Source organism: Haematobia irritans, chromosome 3, assembly GCF_050003625.1.
Source record: "Haematobia irritans isolate KBUSLIRL chromosome 3, ASM5000362v1, whole genome shotgun sequence".
NCBI classification, from domain to species: Eukaryota; Metazoa; Arthropoda; class Insecta; order Diptera; family Muscidae; genus Haematobia; species Haematobia irritans.
The window spans coordinates 191,895-216,425 of record NC_134399.1 but is presented as its reverse complement, the minus strand read 5'-3'; the positions used below and the strand labels follow the sequence as shown (position 1 = coordinate 216,425).

The window sequence follows — 24,531 nt, the reverse complement described above, 5'->3', positions numbered from 1 at the left end:
CCGACTAAAACAAAAAGTGACTTTATCGAAATTTTTTCTTAGGGTCAAGTAATAATTTCATGTATTATATCAAAAAGAAAGAAGGTAATTTATAAAAAAAGTATTTTTATAAATACGTAAATAAATTGCCTTTGATATTGAAGAGAATACTTTCCACTTAATTTCCTACCGGATTTCGAAATAATGTTTCTGTCGTTTTTACTTTTTGTTGTTTTTTTTTTGTGCTTTTTTTTTTGGAATTTATCGGTAAATTTGTTATGCCATTTTTCGTTGTTGGCGTTTTCGTGTCACAAAAATTTCTTGTTTCAACAGCACTTGTTTTAACAACGCCTGCATAAGTTTTGCTCTGCCACAAAACGCAAAATAAAAAACTTTAATGAATCTTTTGCACTTTCACTACACTTGGGGGAATGTGTTACGTTTTTATTTTCGTATATTTTGTTTTTATTATTTATGGCCTCTCTTTCGTATTTAATTCAACTTTTTTTCGATTGACCTCGATTTTGTAAGCTTTATTATTACAAATTTCCCGTAATTTCTCATAGAAACATATTTTGTGTTTTTAAGAACCAGTTTTTCTTGGCGAAAAAAAAAATATATTCACTCTTCTTTTTTTGGAGGGGGTTTGGATGTGTAATTGCGGTTACTTTGCTTTCGTTATAATTGATTATCACTTAGAACCGAAAAGCCACCGACGGAAATTCTTAAAGTAAACCCTTATCGCTGTTGTTTGTCGCAGACACACTCGTTGTGATCTTGTTCTTTTTTCTTCATATGTTCGTTTTGACACACAGCGCCACTTTACGTACTCACGCACGCGTTCGCTGTGAAAATACAACTGAATACTTGCCAGCGATCAAGAGTGCTTTCGAGGCTCGGCCCAACCGACTGGGGCAAACTATAAGTTAAGCTCTCTACAAATGGAATGAAAGGCCTGTCAAAACGGACTGTCAGAAACACACGAAAAAAAAACAATAACAACAGCAATTGAAAAAAAGAAAATAAAAAGCCAGAAGCTGAATGTAATTGAATGAATGAATGATCATTTACTTGCATGGCATGGAAGAAATCGAAACGAAATCAACACTCCACGTACTCAGAACAGCGCTGACAGTTTTCTCTACTCTTATAGCACAAGCTCACAACTTGACGTGAAGAGATTGTGAATAACGACGCCAGAGATTGACCGCAAAAATTAAATAACAACGCCTGCAATAACAACAAAACAATGAAAACCAATATGGACAATGGCAACTCTATACCACAGAAGCTGGAGCAAATAAACCGCATAACAAAAAAACACTCCAACGGTAACACACAAAAGTACGAACAGTGTAATTATTAAAGCTGTGAGCAGCCAAGACTGAAATTTTTCGAAACGGAAGAGGTGATCATATCTCATAATATCTACACTGATACTAGTGCATAAACCACATGCACACAAACGTGCATCTAAACAAACCTCAAAGAATGTTTTCAAAGTGCCCGACAATACCAAACCCCACCACTTCCAACGCCATAATAAACTTCTGCTCTCTCACTCTCGCATAACGGAAAAGAGTTTGCCATACTTGCTATATTTCCAATGTTGTTTTGTTAGCATTATTGGAGTGCTTTCAACAATATTTGTACCATGTGGATGGTGTCGGTGTTCTCCATTTTTTTCTTTACTAAATTGTTTTGCTTATACCCCACCCGGTAAAAAAAAAACTACAAACATTGTTTAAACAACACATGTGAAAATAATCAAGTAAATCGACAATAACATACCAAAAGAGAAAACTCTGGAGAGTCACACATACAATCTATAAAAGAAATTTAATTTTTTAGTAGAGAGAGAGAGAGAGCAAGAGAACGATAAAATGTAATGTTCAACATAATGCAGAGATTCCAACACTGGAATAAATAAAAATCTTTCCTTATGAACTACTTGCGTATGTGAAATTTAGCATGAAGTAGAGAAGTTATTTGGCGCACAAGTCAATATTCCTTTGTGGACGTATAAAAATACGAAAATTTCGAAAAATCGATTCCGATATGGATATTTTTATGTCTTCGTTATATTCGGATTCCGCTTATTTTAAATCGTTCGTATGTTTTATTAAGATTAGTAAACAACCCTCCATTAACATGTCTTTGGTCTACTAAAATGAGCTTAGTACAAGCAGAGAAGGAATATGATCACCTCAACCATGTTCCAAGAGCAAAATGTCGAAACCATGTTCTTTTCTCGGAAATTATGTATTTGATTTCGGAGCATGTTATGTTTGACGAGAAAAGACAATTTTTGCAATGCTATATGGTCGTTGTGAAAAAGTAACATGGTGCTCTTGAAACATGTTTGAGGTGATCATATTCCTTCTCTGGGTGTACGACTATGTGCATTTTAATTAAAAATTTAAAATTAAAAAAAAAAAAAAACATTCCTGTCATATTTCGAGCATTTGTTTCAGATTGTTTCTCATCTAATAAAGTCTTTTCACAACAAATAAATATGCGATCTATGCGAACATGATCTAAAGAATATTAAACGGCATCGATTGTAATGCTCAAAATATTTTTGTATGTAAAATTGTATGGTAAATATTTTTCTATGGATACCTATGGAGAAAATCCTGCCACGACAACTTCCAATTTCTCAAGTGGAATGCGTAATACTCCCCTTGCAAAACCCTTAATACAAATACCGTAATGTTCTATTGATAAGATTGCCATTTTTACAATATCGTGTACAATTATTTTATTGCATATTTTTCTTTTAGCCTAATTAAATTTATTTATTTTTCTTTTAGGTTAATATTTCTCCTATGTCTCCAAAAATGTTATAAACTAAATGTAGTTATACAAATCAGGAGAAATTCTGCGAACAATTACCATTAATAGTACACATGAACTACGACATGGTTATAATGGTCACAATTTGGCGCCAAGAGTTTTTTTCAATACTTTTACATACAAAGAAAATTTCATTAAAACTCAGCCAACGAAATATTTTCATTGATATAACGAAACATTTTCATTAATACAATTAATTAACAGAAAATTCGCTATAGTAACGAAAAATTTTGTTGCATTAATGAATTTGTTTCATTGGCTGACCTTTAGCGACACATTTATAACGAAACTTTTTCTATTAGTGTAGTTAATTTTTTCTTTTAAGTGTAGAACGAATTTGTGATTTGTATTACAAAACCGAAAGCTGTCGGCTTAAATCGGATGTTAAAAACTATAATTTCTGATTTTGAAGTGACCTTATCCGCTTCTGTCCATATGCTTCGTTTTAATAGACCTCAAACTTACGCAGTGACGTCAAAAGTCATTCAATTTCACACATATTTCCCTTCTCATCAAATTTATTTAAAGAAACAACACAGGGAGAGGCTATGGTAACACTTGCCTCCATGCAAATTCATATCAACAACAACAACCCAATAAACAACAATGACACGAATATACATGAAAAACCTAAATTAATTCAATTTCTTATTATATTCCACTTTGAATAAACAAACAATTGGAGTCGTTGAAAGATTCACTCTGCTCTCTCGCTCTCTCTCTCTCTCGTTGGGCTTACAAATCTCGATCTTTTGTGTGCTGCAGGTAATTGCGATCATAAAGAACTGATTGTGAATCAAAAACAAACAAGTAAATATTACGTAAATTCAACAGAAACGAATATTAGGTACCCTTCTATACGTCTAGAATAGAATAAGAAATTTTCCTTAGTATATGATGACAATTTATTGTAATGTTATTGGAGGGCGCATAAAATTCTCGCGTTCTCAATTAAACAAAACAAATCTGCAGATCGGTTTGTGTATCGGTTAAATTATGGATGGGTATAGACTTGTGGCGTATGCTTATTTAAGGCATATATACATTTCACTAGGGTCTAAATTACTCCTTCTCATAAAAAACAATATAAACTAATAATAAAAAAACACATTAGCGCCAAGCCATGGCCATGGTGACCATACCGTGGTTTATTCTTACTATTTTTGGAAATTGTACGAAGATTTTCTCCTGTTTGAGTTTACATTGAACTAATGTTGGAATAAAAAATATTCCAATAGGCTACGCAACAGAAACGAATATTAGGTACCCTTCTATACGTCTAGAATAGAATAAGAAATTTTCCTTAGTATATGATGACAATTTATTGTAATGTTATTGGAGGGCGCATAAAATTCTCGCGTTCTCAATTAAACAAAACAAATCTGCAGATCGGTTTGTGTATCGGTTAAATTATGGATGGGTATAGACTTGTGGCGTATGCTTATTTAAGGCATATATACATTTCACTAGGGTCTAAATTACTCCTTCTCATAAAAAACAATATAAACTAATAATAAAAAAACACATTAGCGCCAAGCCATGGCCATGGTGACCATACCGTGGTTTATTCTTACTATTTTTGGAAATTGTACGAAGATTTTCTCCTGTTTGAGTTTACATTGAACTAATGTTGGAATAAAAAATATTCCAATAGGCTACGCATTATGTACTAAAACAAAACAAAATTCTTGACACTAAAAACAAGTTAAATTTAGTGACCAACACTGAATATTTTTCTGTGTATGCATAATATGGTGTTTCAGACCAACACGTTACAAATGAAACGATAAAGTTAGTATGCATCCATCACCATGGTAGAGGGTATACAAATATTTATAATATAACAAATGGATTTATTGACCATGACAAAAAATCCTTAATTAGTAACCACAAAAATATAAGGCTTATTGGAAGTCGCCAAACAAATCATTTAAATTGACCAACAATTTAAAAATTTCAATTCTTACCCATTGAAATTGTACTAAGCTGTAACTTGATTCAATTTATGAGATTTTGTGTATTATTTAAATAATTAAATCAAGTCAGTATTAATTAAATCTTATGTCAATAAATCAATAGAAATGTTTTGTTTTTGCTTCAAAGAGTATTAACAACAGAATAACAACAACGCCATCTGTTGTCTAATAGTCGTACATATTTGCAGCAAACTAACACTAAAGCTAAACTTACATGGTTAAAGCTTTTCTTACATGGAGCTCAAGAGCCAACCATCAAATCGATGAGAGATAACTGTTATTTCACATGGCTATGGCAAAAACACAACAGAGAGCTCAAAAGACCAAAACTAACATACAAATATAGGATCACAAATTGTAGATATAAAGCATAGTTCTTAAACTCAGGTATTTTAATTGTGAGAAGATAGTTTAAACGGTTTACGATTTTCGTGAAAAAGTAGTTATGCGATTTTCTCAATTTGAGTATTTTTTTTTAAATATATGATTAAATTCAGGCTTTAATTATCTTTGAAATGAAAATATGTACTACAAGTTAAGTCAAGTAGTTTATATGTCAAGCTGGAAAAGACGGAAATACTTGTGTTCACCAGAAAACCCTATCCATACACTTCATTCATAAGATACAGGTTTAGTCATTGGGAGGCAACATAAATGTCTCTTTTCAAAAACTCTTACAGATAAGATATATTTTTAATGTGTAACCTAATTTACATTTCTTGGAAAAGTTGAAACTTTTGTTAACCAAATATATTCACAATATCTTATAATAGCCGATTTCATTTGTTTTAAGACCTGTTCTGAAAACGAATGGCTTTATACTGCAAAATTGGCTCATTTTGATGATTTGTAGTAAAATTTTAATATAGGGCTATTCAATGTCAAACATCCATTCGAAATTATATTAACATTTTCAGAAAATATGTAAAATTACATTATTTCCGCTTTTATACTATCCGAAAATATGGTTTGTAAGAGAGAAATAACGTTTCATGGTTTTCTTTAAATTAATTTCTTTTGAACCTGCTTATGTGTGTACTACAATAGAATTAGACTTCCTTGACTATACTCGTATGCGTTTGCTTACAAATCCAGCAAAAAATTAGGGAGATATTCTAAAGGCAAACTTTAATATCACTTCCAAAAATGTACTCCCAACGATGTTCTTTTTTAACTCCATAGGAAATTCTTTTAATTCAATTTTTTTTAAGTCGCTTTTTGGGTAAATTAAACTTTTTTGTTTCAACTAGGTTGAAAACAGAATAAGAATTAATAAAATGACTAAATTATTTAAATTTTGTGAAAAAGAATGTTAAATCCATTCTTGAAAAATTGCGAATTCTTAAAAATATTTGATGTCAAACGTTACAGACAAGCGTTTGAATGCATTACAAATCATAAAATATTATAAAATGTATTTATTTTGCAAAATATCACAAAATTTTTAATTCACTTCCAAAACGTTTAATTCGGTTCACACCTTGAGAATTGATGGAAATTCAGTGAAACGGCTGTTGAAATGATGGATATCCGTCCTATAACGAGCCCATTTTTGTTGCATCGTCCGGACAAAAGGAAAAAACCATAAACCAATTGTTTGTATTACAAAAATAAAAAATAAAAAAACATTGCATCACGCATTTTTGGATGCACCGTCCAGGACAAAAGGAAATATATAAACATAAACCAATTGTTTGTATTATAGAAATTAAAAAAAAAAAAATTATTTAGTTTTTATAAAATTGTTTTCACGTCCTGTAAACGAAATCAATTTTTAGTATCTATTCAGAATAGTAGTGTGTCTTTTAGGCAATCATAATCAATTCAGGTGCATAAATAAAGACATCAGGATGTTTACCTTTCAGACCAAATGGAATATGAACGAAATAATTTGCAAAGCTCGGTTTGGGGAAGAAACATTTCATCTATTTCTTAAATTCGGCCCTTTAGCTCACACGGTTCGAGCATACATTCGACCAGTTAAAATACCACGATTTGCCAAACAATGTTTGCGTTGCCATGTTCCTGTCAAGATCGCCAAGCATCGTTCCATGATCGCTAACCATACATGGAGAATGATCTCATTTTCTTGCAATAGCAAAACAACCTGTGAAAATATTTTGGTATTGGCCATAATTAACCTGTCCGAATATTTGGCATTTCTTTTATGCTGCGCGCGTGTGAGCTCTCATTTAAGGTGTGCCACCACTTGACCACAAGCAATGGTCTTACCCTCACTCAAGGAGCTGCAAATTGTTCCTTCAATGTTTATTTATTAGTGGCTGATATTCTGTGGTGCAAGTCCAAGATGAATAATAGCACCTCCAATATCTGGCAAGGAGTACATATGTGGTACACGTCTCTCTGATGCAGGTGTTGTAACTCAAATGGTCAAACGATAGCAACAAAAACTGAACTGAAAATAGGTAACTCCGACATTGATATGTGCACATACCAGCACTCTCACACGGTTCAGTACCAGGGACAAAAATCGCACTGAGGATATGACTCTATTTCATGTTGATATAGCTGCCCGTGGCGCCTTTGAGCGTAGCACGTTAACAAGGAAGACCAACCAGAGTGGTCTATGGTCAGCAAAAATTGTAACAAATAAATATGTTTCATTTGAATGTCATTGAGAATTTACGATTAAAAGGTGGTCGGGTTCCTTTATAGAGCCGATAAACGGCAAACAGCAGGAGATAAAGACATTCCGCCAACAACAAAAGAGACGCTATATCCCCAAGTTGTGTTTTTTTTAGAGTGCAGATTATTAAATGCTTGTTATCCTGCCGTTTGCCAATTATTTCCATTTTAGACATTCAATTATCCAATCCTGGATACGGATTCCAAGCCACATGCATGGTTTTAGAAATTTATGCTAATGTTGAAGTCCTATTTCCCCCCTACGTACATGTGTTTGAAATGTATTGGCGAAACCCTGCAAGTGTTACGAGCATTATCAACCATTATAAGTGGTCTTCCATTTGGTGAGGAACAAGTGTTTTTGGAAGCTGTTTTCCAAATTCTTAACTCTTACCAGGCATATTCACATTGGAAATCCATAAAACGCCGCCCCCATAGTTGAATAAATCATAAAATTTCGTAGACTTCGATGTTTGCCTCGAATTTGAATAAGACTACGCATGCGCACAATGCCATGGGGATAGATTTTGTGGCACTTGCTCTATGTGGTCACACTGCAGTCAAAACGACATTAAAATAATACGACATCATGTGCATGCAACTGTTATGTCTATGTCGGATCGTTTTGGTATGAAATCGCAATGTACACAAGGTGTCTCTGAGCTATGCGCGGACTTCATGATTAACGATCACCCACTGATAAACATTGGATTTAGTATTGCACAGCATACTGGTTGGCATGTGTCTGGTCATGTTAGGAAACATTTGAGGAATATGGTGATGATACATTTCTCTATTTTTGTCTTGAGATTCGACCCGCAGTTTTCCAACAAAACATTTCAAACAAATGTATGTATGGATTTACCACATCTTATGAGAAGTGAAAAGAGGAGAGGAAAGGTCAATGTATGGGAAAGAAAATATATTTGGAATGCGGTGTACGTACATAGATATTCTAAAATTTATATCGATATAGTTCCCGATTTAAATCTTTAAAATCAAAATTTTTATCAGATTTACCTGAAATAAAAATTTAGCCTATATATTTCAGGGAATTGATATCTAGAATCCTCCGAAAAGGAAAACTTTCATCCGATTTCCTTTTTTGCTTTGAAGTTTAAGATTCTTCGAGAAATTAAACAAAAGTGCTTATTATTGATTTAGAGTCTGATGTAATCTCCATATGGAACAATTTTAAATTTGACTTCAAATGTACGTAACTGAGATGGTTCGTGAAACTCCATAATTTATTAATTACCGACATTAAACGATTTTCCATTATTTCGCATTCGGAGCGAAAATCGTCAAACAAATAGATATACAAGTTTCCTTGATGGCGATGTTGTTCAAGGAAAATGTTTATATGTGATCTATGGTGGTGGGTACTTAAGATTCGGCCACACCGTTTGAGTCTAAAATTCTTCATAAAATCGACTGTAATTAAAAGAAAATTTGGGAATCATAAACACCACAAATAATATCGAGAGATCGATCTGTAGGAGGGCTATGTCGTAAAATAACAACAAATTCCAAATTTCAGACATGTTTGATGAAAAACAAGTAAAGTCTAAAGTCGGGCGGGGCCGACTATATTATACCCTGCACCACTTTGAAGATCTAAATTTTCGATACCATATCACATCCGTCAAATGTGTTGGGGGCTATATATGTTATAAAGGTTTGTCCCAAATACATACATTTAAATATCACTCGATCGGGACAGAATTTGATAGACTTCTACAAAATCTATAGACTCAAAATTTAAGTCGGCTAATGCACTAGGGTGGAACACAATGTTAGTAAAAAAATATGGGAAACATTTAAATCTGAAGCAATTTTAAGGAAACTTCGCAAAAGTTTATTTATGATTTATCGCTATATGTGTATTAGAAGTTAAGTCAAAAAAACATATATATGGGAGATATATCTAAATCTGAACCGATTTCAACCAAATTTGGCACGCATAGCTACAATGCTAATTCTACTCCCTGTGCAAATTTCCATTTTAGACATTCAATTATCCAATCCTGGATACGGATTCCAAGCCACATTCATGGTTTTAGAAATTTATGCTAATGTTGAAGTCCTATTTTCCCCCCTACGTACATGTGTTTGAAATGTATTGGCGAAACCCTCAAAGTGTTACGAGCATTATCAACCATTATAAGTGGTCTTCCATTTGGGAGATATATCTAAATCTGAACCGATTTCAACCAAATTTGGCACGCATAGCTACAATGCTAATTCTACTCCCTGTGCAAAATTTCAATTAAATCGGAGTAAAAGATTGGCCACTGTGGTCATATGAGTGTAAATCGGGCGAAAGCTATATATGGGAGCTATATCTAAATCTGAACCGATTTCAACCAAATTTGGCACGCATAGCTACAATGCTAATTCTACTCCCTGTGTAAAATTTCAACTAAATCGGAGTTAAAAATTGGCCTCTGTTGTCATATGAGTATAAATCGGACGAAAGCTTTATATGGGAGATATATCCAAATCTGAACCGATTTCAAGCAAATTTGGCACGCATAGTTACAACGCTAATTCTACTCCCTATGCAAAATGTCAACTAAATCGGAGCAAAAAATTGACCTCTGTGGGCAAATGAGTGTAAATCGGGCGAAAGCTATCTATGGGAGCTATATCTAAATCTGAACCGATTTTGCTGATATTTTGCAAGTTTTTCGAGACTCATAAAATATTCGGATGTACGGAATTTGAGGAAGATCGGTTGATATACACGCCAATTATGACCAGATCGGTGAAAAATATATATGGCAGCTATATCTAAATCTGAACCGATTTTTTCCAAAATCAATAGGGATCGTCTTTGAGCCGAAACAGGACCCTATACCAAATTTTAGGACAATCGGACTAAAACTGCGAGCTGTACTTTGCACACAAAAATACATCAACAGACAGACAGACAGACGGACAGACAGACAGACAGACAGACGGACATCGCTAAATCGACTCAGAATTTAATTCTAAGCCGATCCGTATACTAAAAGGTTGGTCTATGATTACTCCTTCTTGGCGTTACATACAAATGCACAATCTTATTATACCCTGTACCACAGTAGTGGTGAAGGGTATAAATATGGGAAACATTTAAATCTGAAGCAATTTAAGGAAACTTCGCAAAAGTGTATTTATGATTTATCGCTCGATATATGTGTATTAGCAGCTAAGGAAAATTAGAATCATTTTTACAACTTTTCGACTAACATAAGCAGTGGCGATTTTAAAAGGAAAATGGTGGTATTTTGACCATTTTTGTCGAAATCAAAAAAACACTCCCTGTGCAAATTTCCATTTTAGACATTTAATTATCCAATCCTGGATACGGATTCCAAGCCACATTCATGGTTTTAGAAATTTATGCTAATATTGAAGTCCTATTTTCCCCCCTACGTACATGTGTTTGGAATGTATTGGCGAAACCCTCAAAGTGTTACGAGCTTTATCAACCATTATAAGTGGTCTTCCATTTGGGAGATATACCTAAATCTGAACCGATTTCAACCAAATTTGGCACGCATAGCTACAATGATAATTCTACTCCCTGTGCAAAATTTCAATTAAATCGGAGTAAAAGATTGGCCACTGTGGTCATATGAGTGTAAATCGGGCGAAAGCTATATATGGGAGCTATATCTAAATCTGAACCGATTTCAATAAAATTTAGCATACTTGACTACACTACTAATTGTACTCCTAGTGCAAAATTTCAACCAAATTGGGGTAAAACTCTGGCTTCTGGGACCGTATTAGCCCTTATCGGGCGAAAGATATATATGGGAGCTATATCTAAATCTGAACCGATTTCAATAAAATTTGGCACACTTAACTATAGTACTAATTGTTCTCCTTGTGAAAAATTTTAAGCAAATTAAGGTAAAACTCTGGCTTCTGGGGCCATATAAGTCCATATCGGGCGAAATATATATATGGGAGCTATATCTAAATCTGAACCGATTTCTTCCAAAATCAATAGGGTTCTATTTGAAGTCGATTGGACTAAAACTGCGACCTAAACTTTGATTACAAAAATGTGTTCACGGACAAACGGACAGGCGGACTATATATGGCTATATCGACTCAGGAGCCCACCTTGAGCATTTTTGCTAAAGACACCATGCGTCTATCTCGTCTCCTTCTGGGTGTTGCAAACATATGCGCTAACTTATAATACCCTGTTCCACAATGTGGCGCAGGGTATAAAAAAAACCGATTATGAAAAAAAAAATTGGACAATATTTCTATATGTGCCTGTAGCAAAAAATTTTATCAGAAGATGAAATGGAATTTAATTCTTTTTGGAGCGATTATCAACTAAACAACGCTAATTTTGGATTGTAAAAAATGCGTTTCCTCTCCGAAAAAGTATCGCTCCACTCCATACTCCCACTCTTGAGCCTTGGTCAGAGACATGGGTTAGTGTTTTTTTTTTTTGGGATTTCGGAAATCTGCGATTTAAACAATTGTCAAAATGTCGATAAACTTTTCGTTTTGTCGTTTTGTCCTTATAGTTATTAATTCGACTTAAAACTACGTATATTTCCATGGAAGAAAAAGTTTGTTTGGCTAAGATCAACTTGGCTTCAATAATTCAGATCATTCCTTTCCTGAATTATTAAATCGCCTTTAAATTTGTTGACTTCTTGTATTTTTTCTACAAAGCAAAAAAAAACCTTAAAAAATAGTAAATGTTTTTCAACACTTTATTTTAAAGACGTGGTTTACTTGAAGCATGACATAATTATGTACTTGAAGTCGGGTCTGAATTTGGACGTTTTTAAAGGATAAATTGATAAATTAAAATTTGTTTCCTAGAAGCAAGTGGACAAAACTTAAAGTTTAAAGAACATTGTGTCTGTATCCTTACTCCAAGTTTCCGCTTCTTTGGTTCGGAATCAATACCAAAATCATTAGGAACCGGTTATGCCTTTTTTAGTGTAGTTAGTAATCACGTAAGAAAATGCTTAAAAAATTCGATTTTCGCACTATTGTTGCAATACAAACCAAGTAATTTGCAACATTTTATATAAAAATCTACAGTGCGTATATTTTAGGCTTTTGAATTAACCTCTTGAATTCCCCTCTTCAAAAGTGCTTTATTAAAAACTGTTCATTCATCACCATATTTGGTATTTAATGGTTTCATTTAAACAACACCATGACATCCAACTGTGATCGAATGAGTCTCTATAAATGCAGATCCATTTCAAACTGCACAGCCACATTGATTTCCTTTCCATGCTTTAAATTATCTTTGGCCATTATGGTTGTACAATTTATCTCTCTTCCGCGTAATTAGTGAGTAATTAGCCAAATATCTTGTTTAAAGTCAATCAAAATGCCGTTGCACAGGCATTTAACAGAAGTTCCCCCACAAACTTTACCCACCAAAAACGTATGGACTACCAACCCAACCATGGTCCATAGTCAACGGTGTGCTGTTTAGTCTTTTTTTATATGGCTTACCTTTTTCTTAGCTGCGTCTGCGCTTATAACATACAAATCCACAATGCCCAGCAGGCAATCATCACAGCGGCATACATCATCACCCAATACCAGCGACCCCAATGACCCAATACTGCTGGTGGAGTCTAGAGAATCGGTGCGCCGCAAACGTGTACCACCGGGGCCGGTAACTGACTGAGCTGCCGCTTCGATTTTGCGAGCCAACAGTTGTTCCATAAGGCTACGCGGTCGTGACGAGGAGGGAAATAAAGCCATATTGAGGCTAATGGCGAGGACGATGTAGCCTTTTACACAAAATCAGTGTTCAGCAACGATTGCAGTTTATTACCAGAGTCTTTAGTTTCTTTAGGAGAAATTAATGTCTACCATTTACACCTTTTGGTATTTTGCCATTTTGCATTCATTAGAGTGTTGCGTTTTTTTTAATTATTTGTCGGTATTTTTTCTTTAAGTGCGAAAAATATTTGTTTGAATTTTTCTTAACTGTCAATGGGAATGATTGTATTTTCAGAGGTTTTATGGAAAAACAAACATTTGTCAAAAGTGAATCAATAGTATGGGGTCAATAAGAGTATGTAAAGATTTTACAAATTGATCATTACTCGTCCAAAGTATCCCTCGAGTGGACAGGGTGAAAAAGCCACTCCACAATCAGGACAAAACTGTTCCTCTGCTCAAAAATTTAATTTTTGAAATAGTTCACTTTTATCCATCACAGTATATTCCTTATTTGCAAATAAAAGCCTACTTTGGCTTTATTTTCCCATATAGAAAATACTTGGAGGATAAAATAGGACATTTTGTACGGTTTTAATTTTAGAAATTTTTATCTATGACACCAAACGCCCTAAAGAACATTTTAGATAAAATTTACTCATTCTTTTTAATTTACTATCGCACGCCCAAAACTATTGCACTTCGACATACCCGAGCTGTCGAAATATCAAAGAGTGATTTTTAATTATTCTTTCGTTTCGACGCATACGAAAATTCCACGAACAGTTAGTCCCATTAACAGAGTCTCGTAATGGCTTAAACATTCCGAGATCGCATCATAAACAAATTTGAAACGGAACATACCTGTAACGAAAAGAATAAAACGAAATATTTTTAATAATTTATAATAATGTGTGTGCTTTTATATTTTATATTCTAAGGATTCATATTATTTTATAGATTTATTGTTTTTTTTTTTTTTGCAAATTTGTTTATTACATTATGAGTTTATAAGTTATAGTCATTTGTAGTAGCAAATATACTACAGGCCACACTACAAGCAATACACTACCACAACAGTCCATTGTCACATGTGAGTGAGTCTGAACAGTAGTTCGGCAAAACAATCATTAAAAAATGCAGCCGTTTACTTAGTGGGCCTCAAAACATGGCAATTGCCACATTTTTGCGTTAAAGTTTTTATTCACAAGCTCTTTTATTGTGTTATTACTTTTGCCATAATGGCATTTTCTCTGAGTTTCTTGTTTTTTGTTATTACCACAAAAGATAAATATTTATGCCAGAAGACATTTTAATTAATTTTTCATTTGAAAACTTAAAAAACAATAAAGCCATACATAGAACTGGCTATATGGCGTGGCGAGGGAGAGTTTGAATTGCAATTTTGTATGGCAATCTATCGGACAGCAGTAGATCGTAATGGTCGCAATGATAACTGACAATTTAATTAATTGGTACACTGGAAAAATATTTTTGTTTCCTCAGGCTCGAAATTTTCATTTAAGACAAACGAAAATTTCATCGCAAATGAATACTCTTAACAAATTTGAAATTCTTTAGCTTAAAAATTTGTTTGAATACAATTTTTTTTCTATGTGTATATGTAAGGAGAAATAGAAATAAACCTAGTAAATAGTTGTTGCTCTCCTAACCACAAGAAACAAAAATACTTGTAATTATTATTTTTTTTAATAAAAATAGTTTTCATAATTAAGATGTTTCATTGGCAAATTCTGTTACCTTTCAAATATTAACAAACCACATATACACATTATGTTTAACAAAATTAGCAAATCTAAAGATACCACAGTAACTAAAGGAAAAACTTGAAAACTACAGCCGCCTCCAATGAATTCTTCTGCCGGGGACATAACTAATATCGAAAATAATTGCACTGCCTTTCCTTATATTGCATATTAAATAGATTTTTATCATTTAACATAACTAGCATAATAATGATGTTCTTCATCATCATTAGTGTTCAGCTACCACCCTCTTGTAATAGCCATTTAAGCTTCGCAAAGTTCATGGGCGAGCACACTGCACACTGCAATCGTGGAAGAAGCTCTACCTCTATCACTTGATGCCATATAAACCATAATTAATTGCAGCACATATTATATGAGGCTGTCATCAGTGATCATATTGTCATCGAGTGCCATATTTATAGTTATTAAGTGGTAATTAAGTTAAGTGATTTACTCGAAAGATATGACCAGGCCATTTCTATGAAACTCTAGATGGTGGCTAAGAAAGCAAGCAAATGAGCCAGACAGATGACGAGCATGAAACGTTTCCTTTTCAAGGGGTGGCTTGAAAGCCAATTGGGATTTATCTTAACTAATTTCAAGGAATTGTTCAAGTTCAATTGATATTCTAAAGCAATTTTATAGAAAAAATGAGAGATTTTAATCGTTGTAGTGTATGTTTCGATTATTTGGAATATGTGGGGATGAGTTCTAGGTAATTTGCGAAAAATACCATGCTTGTGTCTTAAGTCTTTTGTTTTCTACAAGATAAGATATGAATGCAAGAATAAATAAATAGCCAGCATGTCCATTTATGATATATTTATTTTTTGTAGTAATTTGTATTCAGTAAAGAGTGATCTCTTATAAGCTAAAATGCGATGCAAAAATTTATTATATCGTTTCAATTCATTTTAAATACCAGACAGATAACGACCATGAAACGTTTCCTTTTTAAGGGGTGGCTTGAAAGCCAATTGGGATTTATCTTAACTAATTTCAAGGAATTGTTCAAGTTCAATGGATATTCTAAAGCAATTTTATAGAAAAAATGAGAGATTATAATCGTTGTAGTGTATGTTTCGATTATTTGGAATATGTGGGGATGAGTTCAAGGTAATTTTCGAAAAATACCATGCTTGTGTCTTAAGTCTTTTGTTTTCTACAAGATAAGATATGAATGCAATAATAAATAGCCAGCATGTCCATTTATGATATATTAATTTTTTTTTTGTAATTTGTATTCCGTAAAGAGTAATCTCTTATAAGCTAATATGCGATGCAAAAATTTATTATATCGTTTCAATTCATTTTAAATACAATTTTCTTTTTTCTGTGACAGTTTTTAGTACTTCAAGTATACCCAGAAAAAAGTAGAAAAAAGTAAATAAAATATTTAGTGTTATTAACATCGACTAATCAACTTTTTATAGTGACAAAAACTAAAACGACTAATCGAATTTGAATTGAAAAGTGTATGTGATGTGGTGTAGTTATTTGGACGCTGAATATCAACCTAGAAAAGTCGCAAAATTGGAAAATCGACCTCTTAAAATATTTCAAAAGTCGATAATCGTCTTTTTCAATTTTGAAAAAGTCGGAAAGTAAACTGTTTAAAATTTTGGAGAAATCTAAATTTCGAAAATTTGTAAATTTTGAAAAATTGAAAAAGTTCGTATTTTGGATCTGAACTAGTCCACGGGCATTGTCATTTGATCACTTCACGTGTGTGCAAATTTTGTAACGCTCACCAAAACAGTAGTTAGTTTTTTTATTTGCGAGATATGAGATCTCAAAACAAAAACTCGGATTTTTAAAAACAGTAGGACTACACAGAAATACTTTCCCTATCCTTGTCTTAAAATTTAGAAATATGTACTTTTGTATCGGAAATGTGACTTCAACCGTTTCTTACTCAAAACATGACTCTCTGTATTTTGAGTAAAAATTTCAAGCGAAATTGCAGAAGGTCACCTGGACCATGCACTATGAAAAACGTCCAACAAACAATCCACAGTCGGCTTCAACATGCCTACTTAGAGGATGTATATCTCGTAATGTGAATTTTGTTAGCTGCTATGGCAACAAAACAATCAGTGGTAGCATTAAATCATTGTTCCCAGAGCTTGGTGCATTTTCTTCCAGCTGTTTAGTGAATATATTTTATTGCCTCTGTTCACAGTTTCGGGTTCCGATTTATGTTTTTCAGTAGTGGCCTTACTTGGTGGTGCGTGTTTGTACACATTGTTCATTTTTTTAGGTTTCCCAAATACTGAGGACAGAGTTTTTTTGTATATTCTTTGTCTGGTCCTTGTTTTCAACTAATAGGAAGAAAACTAAATTGCGTATTTTTTTTTTTTTTGGTTTGCTCGAAAGCACGCATGTCATGGTTAAGAAAATGTTAAGCATTGGGTCTGCATGTGTATCTGGTGGTGGTGGCGGTGAAGTAAAATGCTACGAATTCAAACAAACTTAAATTTACATTAGAATGTAGACCAAGTTTGAGGACGTCTTGTCCTGCTCTATCACTTGTATTATGGGGGCATCATGCAGGGATTTACACAAACAAAATCACAAGTAGATTTTATTTTGCGACACATGACCATGAGCATGCAACCAACTTCCAAAGATAATCTAGCACTTTTCTTCAATTATCATTGCAAAAAAGTGACTAAGGCTAAGTGGCACTACAAACTTGTTAAGATGATATGTTGTCATTATCGAAATATCAAATGGAACGATTTCGGGAGCTTACTTTGTTATTTGTAATAGCTAGAGATAGCCTACGTATATATGCGTATTTTTTTAAATTTCAAAGTACAAGGATAACTTGTAAAGTTGATAATGCTTAAGAAATCTAAATCCATAACAGACACATGGTCCTTCCCTACTTTAGAAAATTTTATCTAAACTTTATTACAAAACACCGATAATACGCAAATATTACAAAAATAAGTAAATATTTTTCAAAAAATTTGAGAAAATTGTTTAGGAATATTTATCATTTTTTTACTTGTTAAAGAACATTTTGTACTTTGAAGGAAAAAAAATTGGATTTCAAACTTGTGGTAAAAATTAGTAAATCTTAATGGTTCATTCCACTTTTTAGTTAATTTACTTCATTTGCAAAAATTTGTTAAAAACAAGGAAACTTCCTCATATTGGAGAAAAGTTAACTAAGCACAATAATAATTTCCATGAACTAAAATACAGTTAAATTGGCTTTAGTTGTCTGGAGGTTTCACACATTTATTTATTTTTGTTTTTGAGTATAATTAGCATTACATAATTTCTATGCAAAACAAATATGCCAATGATTGGTCCAAGATTACTCTCAAGTACCCAGGTTAGAGTATCAATAGTGGACTTAACCTTTGATCCAGCTATCAAACTCAAACTCCCAAAAATTTCAGGTCCATTGGTTGGGGGATTTTCAAGAAATTTTGCTCACAGTTTCTTGAAATCTCAGGACACTTCTGGATGAATGTTAGCATTTTATTTTGTATTATAGGCAAAATAGCCTATCTGCTTCGGTGGAGATTTACAACTATTTAAATTAGGAATTTCTCATCCGTACACCACTATACAATTCATTTTAAAAACATTGAACAACCCACATAGAGGTATTACCATGTCATGAGTGCCTATCTATGATCCACATCATTCCCAATATCTACTTCCTCGTTATTCGAAACGGCGGCAAAAAGACGTGATTTTATGTATGCGTTTGCCAAGTAATTTCATATCTATTATTTTTCTGTCTTGGAAATGTCGTTTTTGTTCACAATTCTTATCGCTGTCGCAATGTGTGCTCCTCTCTCCACCAACACTGGACCTATGTGACCAGCAAGAACAAGAGACGGCAATCCTTCCTTCTTCACAGGCCTGTGATGCTACTCGATTCACTATTGGTTGGCTGGAAGTACAACGATCACTAAGTAAACCAAGATGTTTATCTATGCTCGAGCTTACAGCTTTCTTTTTAGATTTATGCAACTTTAAATTGATAATTTTGCTTACAGATTCCTGATGGCGATGCTGATGCCAATCCCACTTCTGTTGCTGCTGAATCCAACAACTACTACTACTGATGGCCACGCATGGCATTTGTGTTTAAGCGTTGCGATAATTTGTAACTTCAATTGCTTTAACGGACATTTGTTAGTTGATAATTTATGACTTGCTTCTCCCAGCTAAGCGTCTTCCATAACGATTTGCTTGGCAATCTCTTGCGATGGTGAGTTATTAGATTACAATAACCGTTCCAAATGAATTGGTTAATTTATAACTTGAAAACAAAACTTCTGTATGTCTCAGTTCCATTGTCCAATTGCAAGCCCAATTGCTTTGCATGGATATCATGGGAGAAATTAAATTTTCATGTTTGTTTATAACCTCGTGAATGTGACAGGCCCAGTATAGACTATGTCAGCATTTTTCTGTAGACAATTTGTCTTTGTTGCAAGCCACTTAGTTGAGGTTAGCTTGACATCGTCTCCAATTCGCTGGTTGTTGTTGTTGTTTCCTTAGCCATTGACTCTTTTGCATGTTTTAAGTGGCTCTTTGGGCTGTATTACAACTTTAAAACATTTATTCAAAATTTGCATCTCTCTCTTCCGCCTCCATTTCATGCCAGACAAAGTCACATCTCCACTTGTATTGGAGAATTGTATCTTTAACAATGGTCTAATCCATGCCTACAGCTCGTTTGGGTATCATTGTTCTGTCTTCACCGTAGATTATCTCTTCTAAGTGTTGTCAATTTTGTCCATATATAATGGGTCCATTTGTGAATTTGGTAGCTGGTGGGGGGTTGGGATTGAAGCCTTCAATAGATTGTAATTTTCCTCCATTCAACTTCAATTGAAGGTGGCAGTTTCTCCATTTTTGGAGCTCCGATTGAAAAATCAATTTGAATAGCCATTATGTTTGAAGAGGTGACGAGGCATATGTTTTCTTGGCTGATTGAATAGTAAGATAAATGATCGTTATTTTCTGGGAGATTTACATAAAATGCATGTTAGCTAGTAATGCATCATTCGAATGATAATGTAAACAACCAACAATCGCTTAAATGTAAAAATAAATATGGGGAATCGAAATTTCACAAGAATGTTCAAATATACCTCACTGTTGAATAGCAATCGATACAAGCATGAAGTCCATCAGCCACATTTGGAAGATATTGGCCAATATGGCAGAATCATCCCATGCATCCAATTTCTTGAAATATCGTCTTCTAATTTACTTTAAAAATTGTGGTTATATTGAAGTTTTGAAAATTGATTGCTTGAAACTTCCGAATTGCTTAAGCTTGAACTAAAAACCACCTGTTGCCATAGGCATCCTCGTTTATTGAACCCAACCAAATGATACAAAATTATGTTGCTGAAGCAATGATTAGCATGTCCGCCTTACATGCAAAGAATTATGGGTTCTATGCCAGACTTGTTGAAATCGCAAAAAGTTTTTCTGCGGTGTGGCATCTCTTAATAGTACAGGTGACAGTTCTGAGTGTTCAACAACGGCAAAAAGCCGTTTAGACTTGCACCCTCAAAAAAAATCGCTTCTTTAACATATGTTCCAAACATATTTTGCAGGAAGCACATATATTATTGCATACTGCCGAAACATTAATATGTTTGTTTTATGTGAACATATTATATGTTTGGAAGCATTTTGAGCCAAAGATATTATATGCTTGGAAGAATTTTTCCCAAACACGATTGTGCTCATTCCCTAACATACTCGTAATTTTCACTTCCACGAAATTTTTTAGTTATTGGAACCTTTCTCTGTAATACAAATAATGTTGAAGAAATTATTCACTTTTATAAATTTTTTAAATGTTACCTTTCGCCTGCACGGAGAATCGAACCGAGGACCATACAGTTTGTAAGCCAACACACTATCCACTGGGCTACGTAGCTGTTATAGTCACCAGTAGATAATTATCGTTATAAGTTACATTTATATAGCATAGTTTGCAGCGCCCACGAGCCCATGCAAACATAACATTATTTAACAGAAACATACATTTGTTTGCCACGTGGAGCAGTGGTTAGCATGTCTGCCTTGCATGCAAAGGGTCGTGGGTTCAATCCCTGCTCCGACCGAACATTTTTTTGTTTTTTTTTTTTTTTAATTTACACATTTATATTTATACTATATTAATTTTTTTTAAATGAAACTTCGAAATGTGTGTTATTAAAGATTTATAGTCAGTAACAGTGCTTGATATAAACGAAATTGACTGATTTTTGGATAAAATATTATTTTTTATTGCAAAAATAACAATCTTGTAATAAAAAACTGTTTTTGTACAAAACTTTAAAATTTGGAAGGAATTCAAAAACTAACAAAAGAAGAACGTGGAGTCGAGTATAAACATACATACATAATTTTATAATATAAACATAAATTTATTTAGGAGTGAACAGTTTTTTACTAGCATTTAACACCATCGCTCTAAAATTCCTTTTATTTTTCTTTAATAATTCATTTTAAAGAAAATAAACTTTTTAAATTGTTTTAGCTGTAAAACTCGAACTTAATGCCCGCTTTTATATTTGATGGTGTCCGTCAACTCCTCGTGGACTACTTTTTAATAAAGAGGAACTAAAGTTTGTTTTTTTACATTTTACTGTGTAATTTTTCACTATTTCCTCCTTATTTCATTTTACTGTCCCACCTCTAAAAAGAGTATAGTGCCCTTTCGTTATTTTTATGAAGACCCCTGATTTCTTTTAACGAACCAAGAAAAAAATTGTGCCCATAATGCCAAAATGATAAACAAAACACATGTCCACACATACATAAAATGCTGCTCTCAAGGCGAAAACATAAGCTGTTTGTTTTTCAAATGTCTATTCTCTTGGTTCAGAATGTATATTCTCTTTATTCAAATTAAATAATATTTAGACTTAAACATATCAAATTTTTGGCCTTATCATAAAACAGTTTTCCGAAACAACATACAAGCGGCTTCACAGAAATTGTTCTCTTTTGGCTCTTTTGCTGTGTTATATTGATATCTTTCGTCAACTCTCCCGGTTTCCATCTCTATTTCTCTCTATACTCTCTCTGTCGCTTTGAATAAAATATCACAACATATGTATGTTTAGTCGAAATTTGTAAATTTATATATGTTTGTATTCACACATATGATTTTTATGAAACATTGATGCCCCAAACATAATATATTCTAACATATTAACATAGATGTCCCAAACATTTAGTGTTAGTTTAGGAACATTACATGTTCGCACTTAAATATATTGTGGTTTAAAATCGTGCCCGAAACACATTTTGTTTATATCGGAACATATGAAAAACATATTTTTCTAACAGTGTGGGTATAATACCAAACCTTACCAAAATGTAATATACTTTATTCAGCAGAAATAACAATTCGACCACCAGATTATATCGCAATTATTGATCTAATCTCTGTTGAATAAAGAACAACACATTATTTCAATATTGAATTTAAAATCTAGCTTTTTGTCCAATGTAAAACTAAGGAGAAAATAAACCAAAGGTGATCAAATTGTAGGTTTAAGCTTAGGGTAGGACCCAAGATCTATTGCAGATAAGATTGCTACGGTTGCCATTGCAGCTCCGTGACTCTCTCGTATTGTTCTAGGACTAGAGCTGCTATTGTTGCGAAGACTTTTAAGGTAGCAACAATGGTGGAGGTTTATCTGTAGAATCTGCATAACAATTATAATATGGCCCACATCGGCCTCTCCGCTTAATTAATAAAAAAGAATATCACCAACTTTCATTCACGAATTGAACATAATCATTATGCAATATCGCTTCAATTTCCCTATCTATCGCACACTAACTAACCCATTTAATAACTGAGTTTAATTGATTGTAAGTACCGTTGTTTCCTCCAAACAAAAACGAATCAACATAGCCTGTGGCATTTACTGTCTTAAATGTTTTTCCTATTTCAATTTTACATATCTTCGACATTTGGATAACACATTGTTGCTTGTAAAGTTCAGTTTTGGTTTGCAGTTGAACAAGACCTTTTTTTAATTTCCACCCGAAAATTGTTAAATAAATGCAACACGTTTTGTCACATTTCCTTTACATTGACATACAGTAAGATAGACTATTCAAATTTAGCGACAAACAGACGATTTTCTGCTAAACAACTACCGAGCCAGACGTGTACGGTTGTTACCGAAAGCCCACACAAAATTGTCCATAATTTTTTGCCCAATACGAGAAGTTAACAAACACAGGATATGCCAATATATGTTATGTGCATTGGGCCGAAGAAACCAGCTTCTTAATAAAGTTAAGAAGAAAAAGACATGAGGCCTAAAATGCTACCAAAAAGCAAAACACGTTCAACTTTTTTAAAGGCTACTTGTCGGAGAAGAACTCTATTTTTGTTTATTAGAGTTAGAGGTGTCAATCCATACTCCCCCAATTGAATGAATGTTGAAGCAATTGGATGGCCATAAACAAATTAAACGAGGAAAAAAACCATGTCCATCATCGAAAAATGTGAAGGGCAAATTGCGATTACTGGATAGTTTGCTAACAAAATTTTTTAAAATGAAAATACAAAATTGAAATAAACATGTTATTGATATTAGTCATAAAACTACATATGACTTTTGGTAACATAGGTCCAATTGTTAATGCAGATATTCTTAGAATAGGCCATTACAATACCACAGACACAATAAAGTATTCTTGTATCAATGAGTATTGCTCAATTCCACTTTTAACTTATGACAAGGGTCCTTGACCATACATTTCCTTATTTTAAATGACATATTCTTATATGCCATTATCACGATAATGTTTCCTCACATTCTTATATTGGCTGTTAGCTTCCTTCATATGTACACGCAAAGAAAAAAAAACGAAACGAAAACGTTTTTCTTTTGTTAGAGTTTTTTGAATTGCTTCGAAAATTTAAAACTTTTATCACCAAAAAAATTCGTTTGTTACAAAATTTTTATTTTTTCAATAAAAAAAGTTATTTTTGAAAAAACAACACAGTCCATTTCGTTTATATCAAACACTGTTCTTTTCTGATTTTAGGTCTTTAATAAGACACATTTTACAGTTCAAAATTTAATATACTACAATGTAATATTGAACATTTTTCGGAATCTTCCGAACATAGCAGGACGAAGCAGGGATCGAACCCACGACCCTTGGCATGCAAGTCGGACGTAGCAACCACTGCTCCACGGTGCCAAACTAAATGTCAAATAAACTTTGTTTATTCGGTTCGTGGGCTTATATGGATATTTATCTATTGATGACCATAACAGGTACATAGCTCAGTGGTTAGTGTGTTGGCTTACAAAGTGAGAAAGATGTGAGGGAAAATGCAATTAGCAAGAAAACAATGTTTACATCCTGGAAAAGAATAAACGTTTATCACAAAAAGTATATACTTTTCTTCCAAATACACTTCCTTACAGCGAAAAGCAAATGAGAAACGAACTTTGTTTGTCTAAAATTTCGTTTGGGAGGAAAGAATTATTTTTTGCGTGTACTACTTCAAACCACAGGATTTTTTATATAATTCAAATTTTATATACTCATCCAAAGATAGC

At 33.3% G+C, this 24,531-nt stretch overlaps 1 protein-coding gene across 3 annotated transcripts in view; it reads right to left on the bottom strand.

The window, feature by feature from the left end:
* Nucleotides 1–24,531, bottom strand: part of LOC142229476 (inositol-trisphosphate 3-kinase B-like) — an 83,660-nt gene that overhangs the window by 33,015 nt on the left and 26,114 nt on the right. The window contains exon 1 of one of the 3 annotated variants that reach the window (XM_075300037.1): nucleotides 12,951–13,522. The exons of 1 other annotated variant lie outside the window; for it this stretch is intronic. In XM_075300037.1, coding sequence (XP_075156152.1) covers nucleotides 12,951–13,205 — 255 coding nt within the window. In that variant the 5' untranslated portion in view covers nucleotides 13,206–13,522. Of the gene's footprint in view, nucleotides 1–169; nucleotides 884–12,950; nucleotides 13,523–24,531 lie in introns of those variants that run through there. One more of the 3 variants, XM_075300035.1, reaches the window with a different exon arrangement.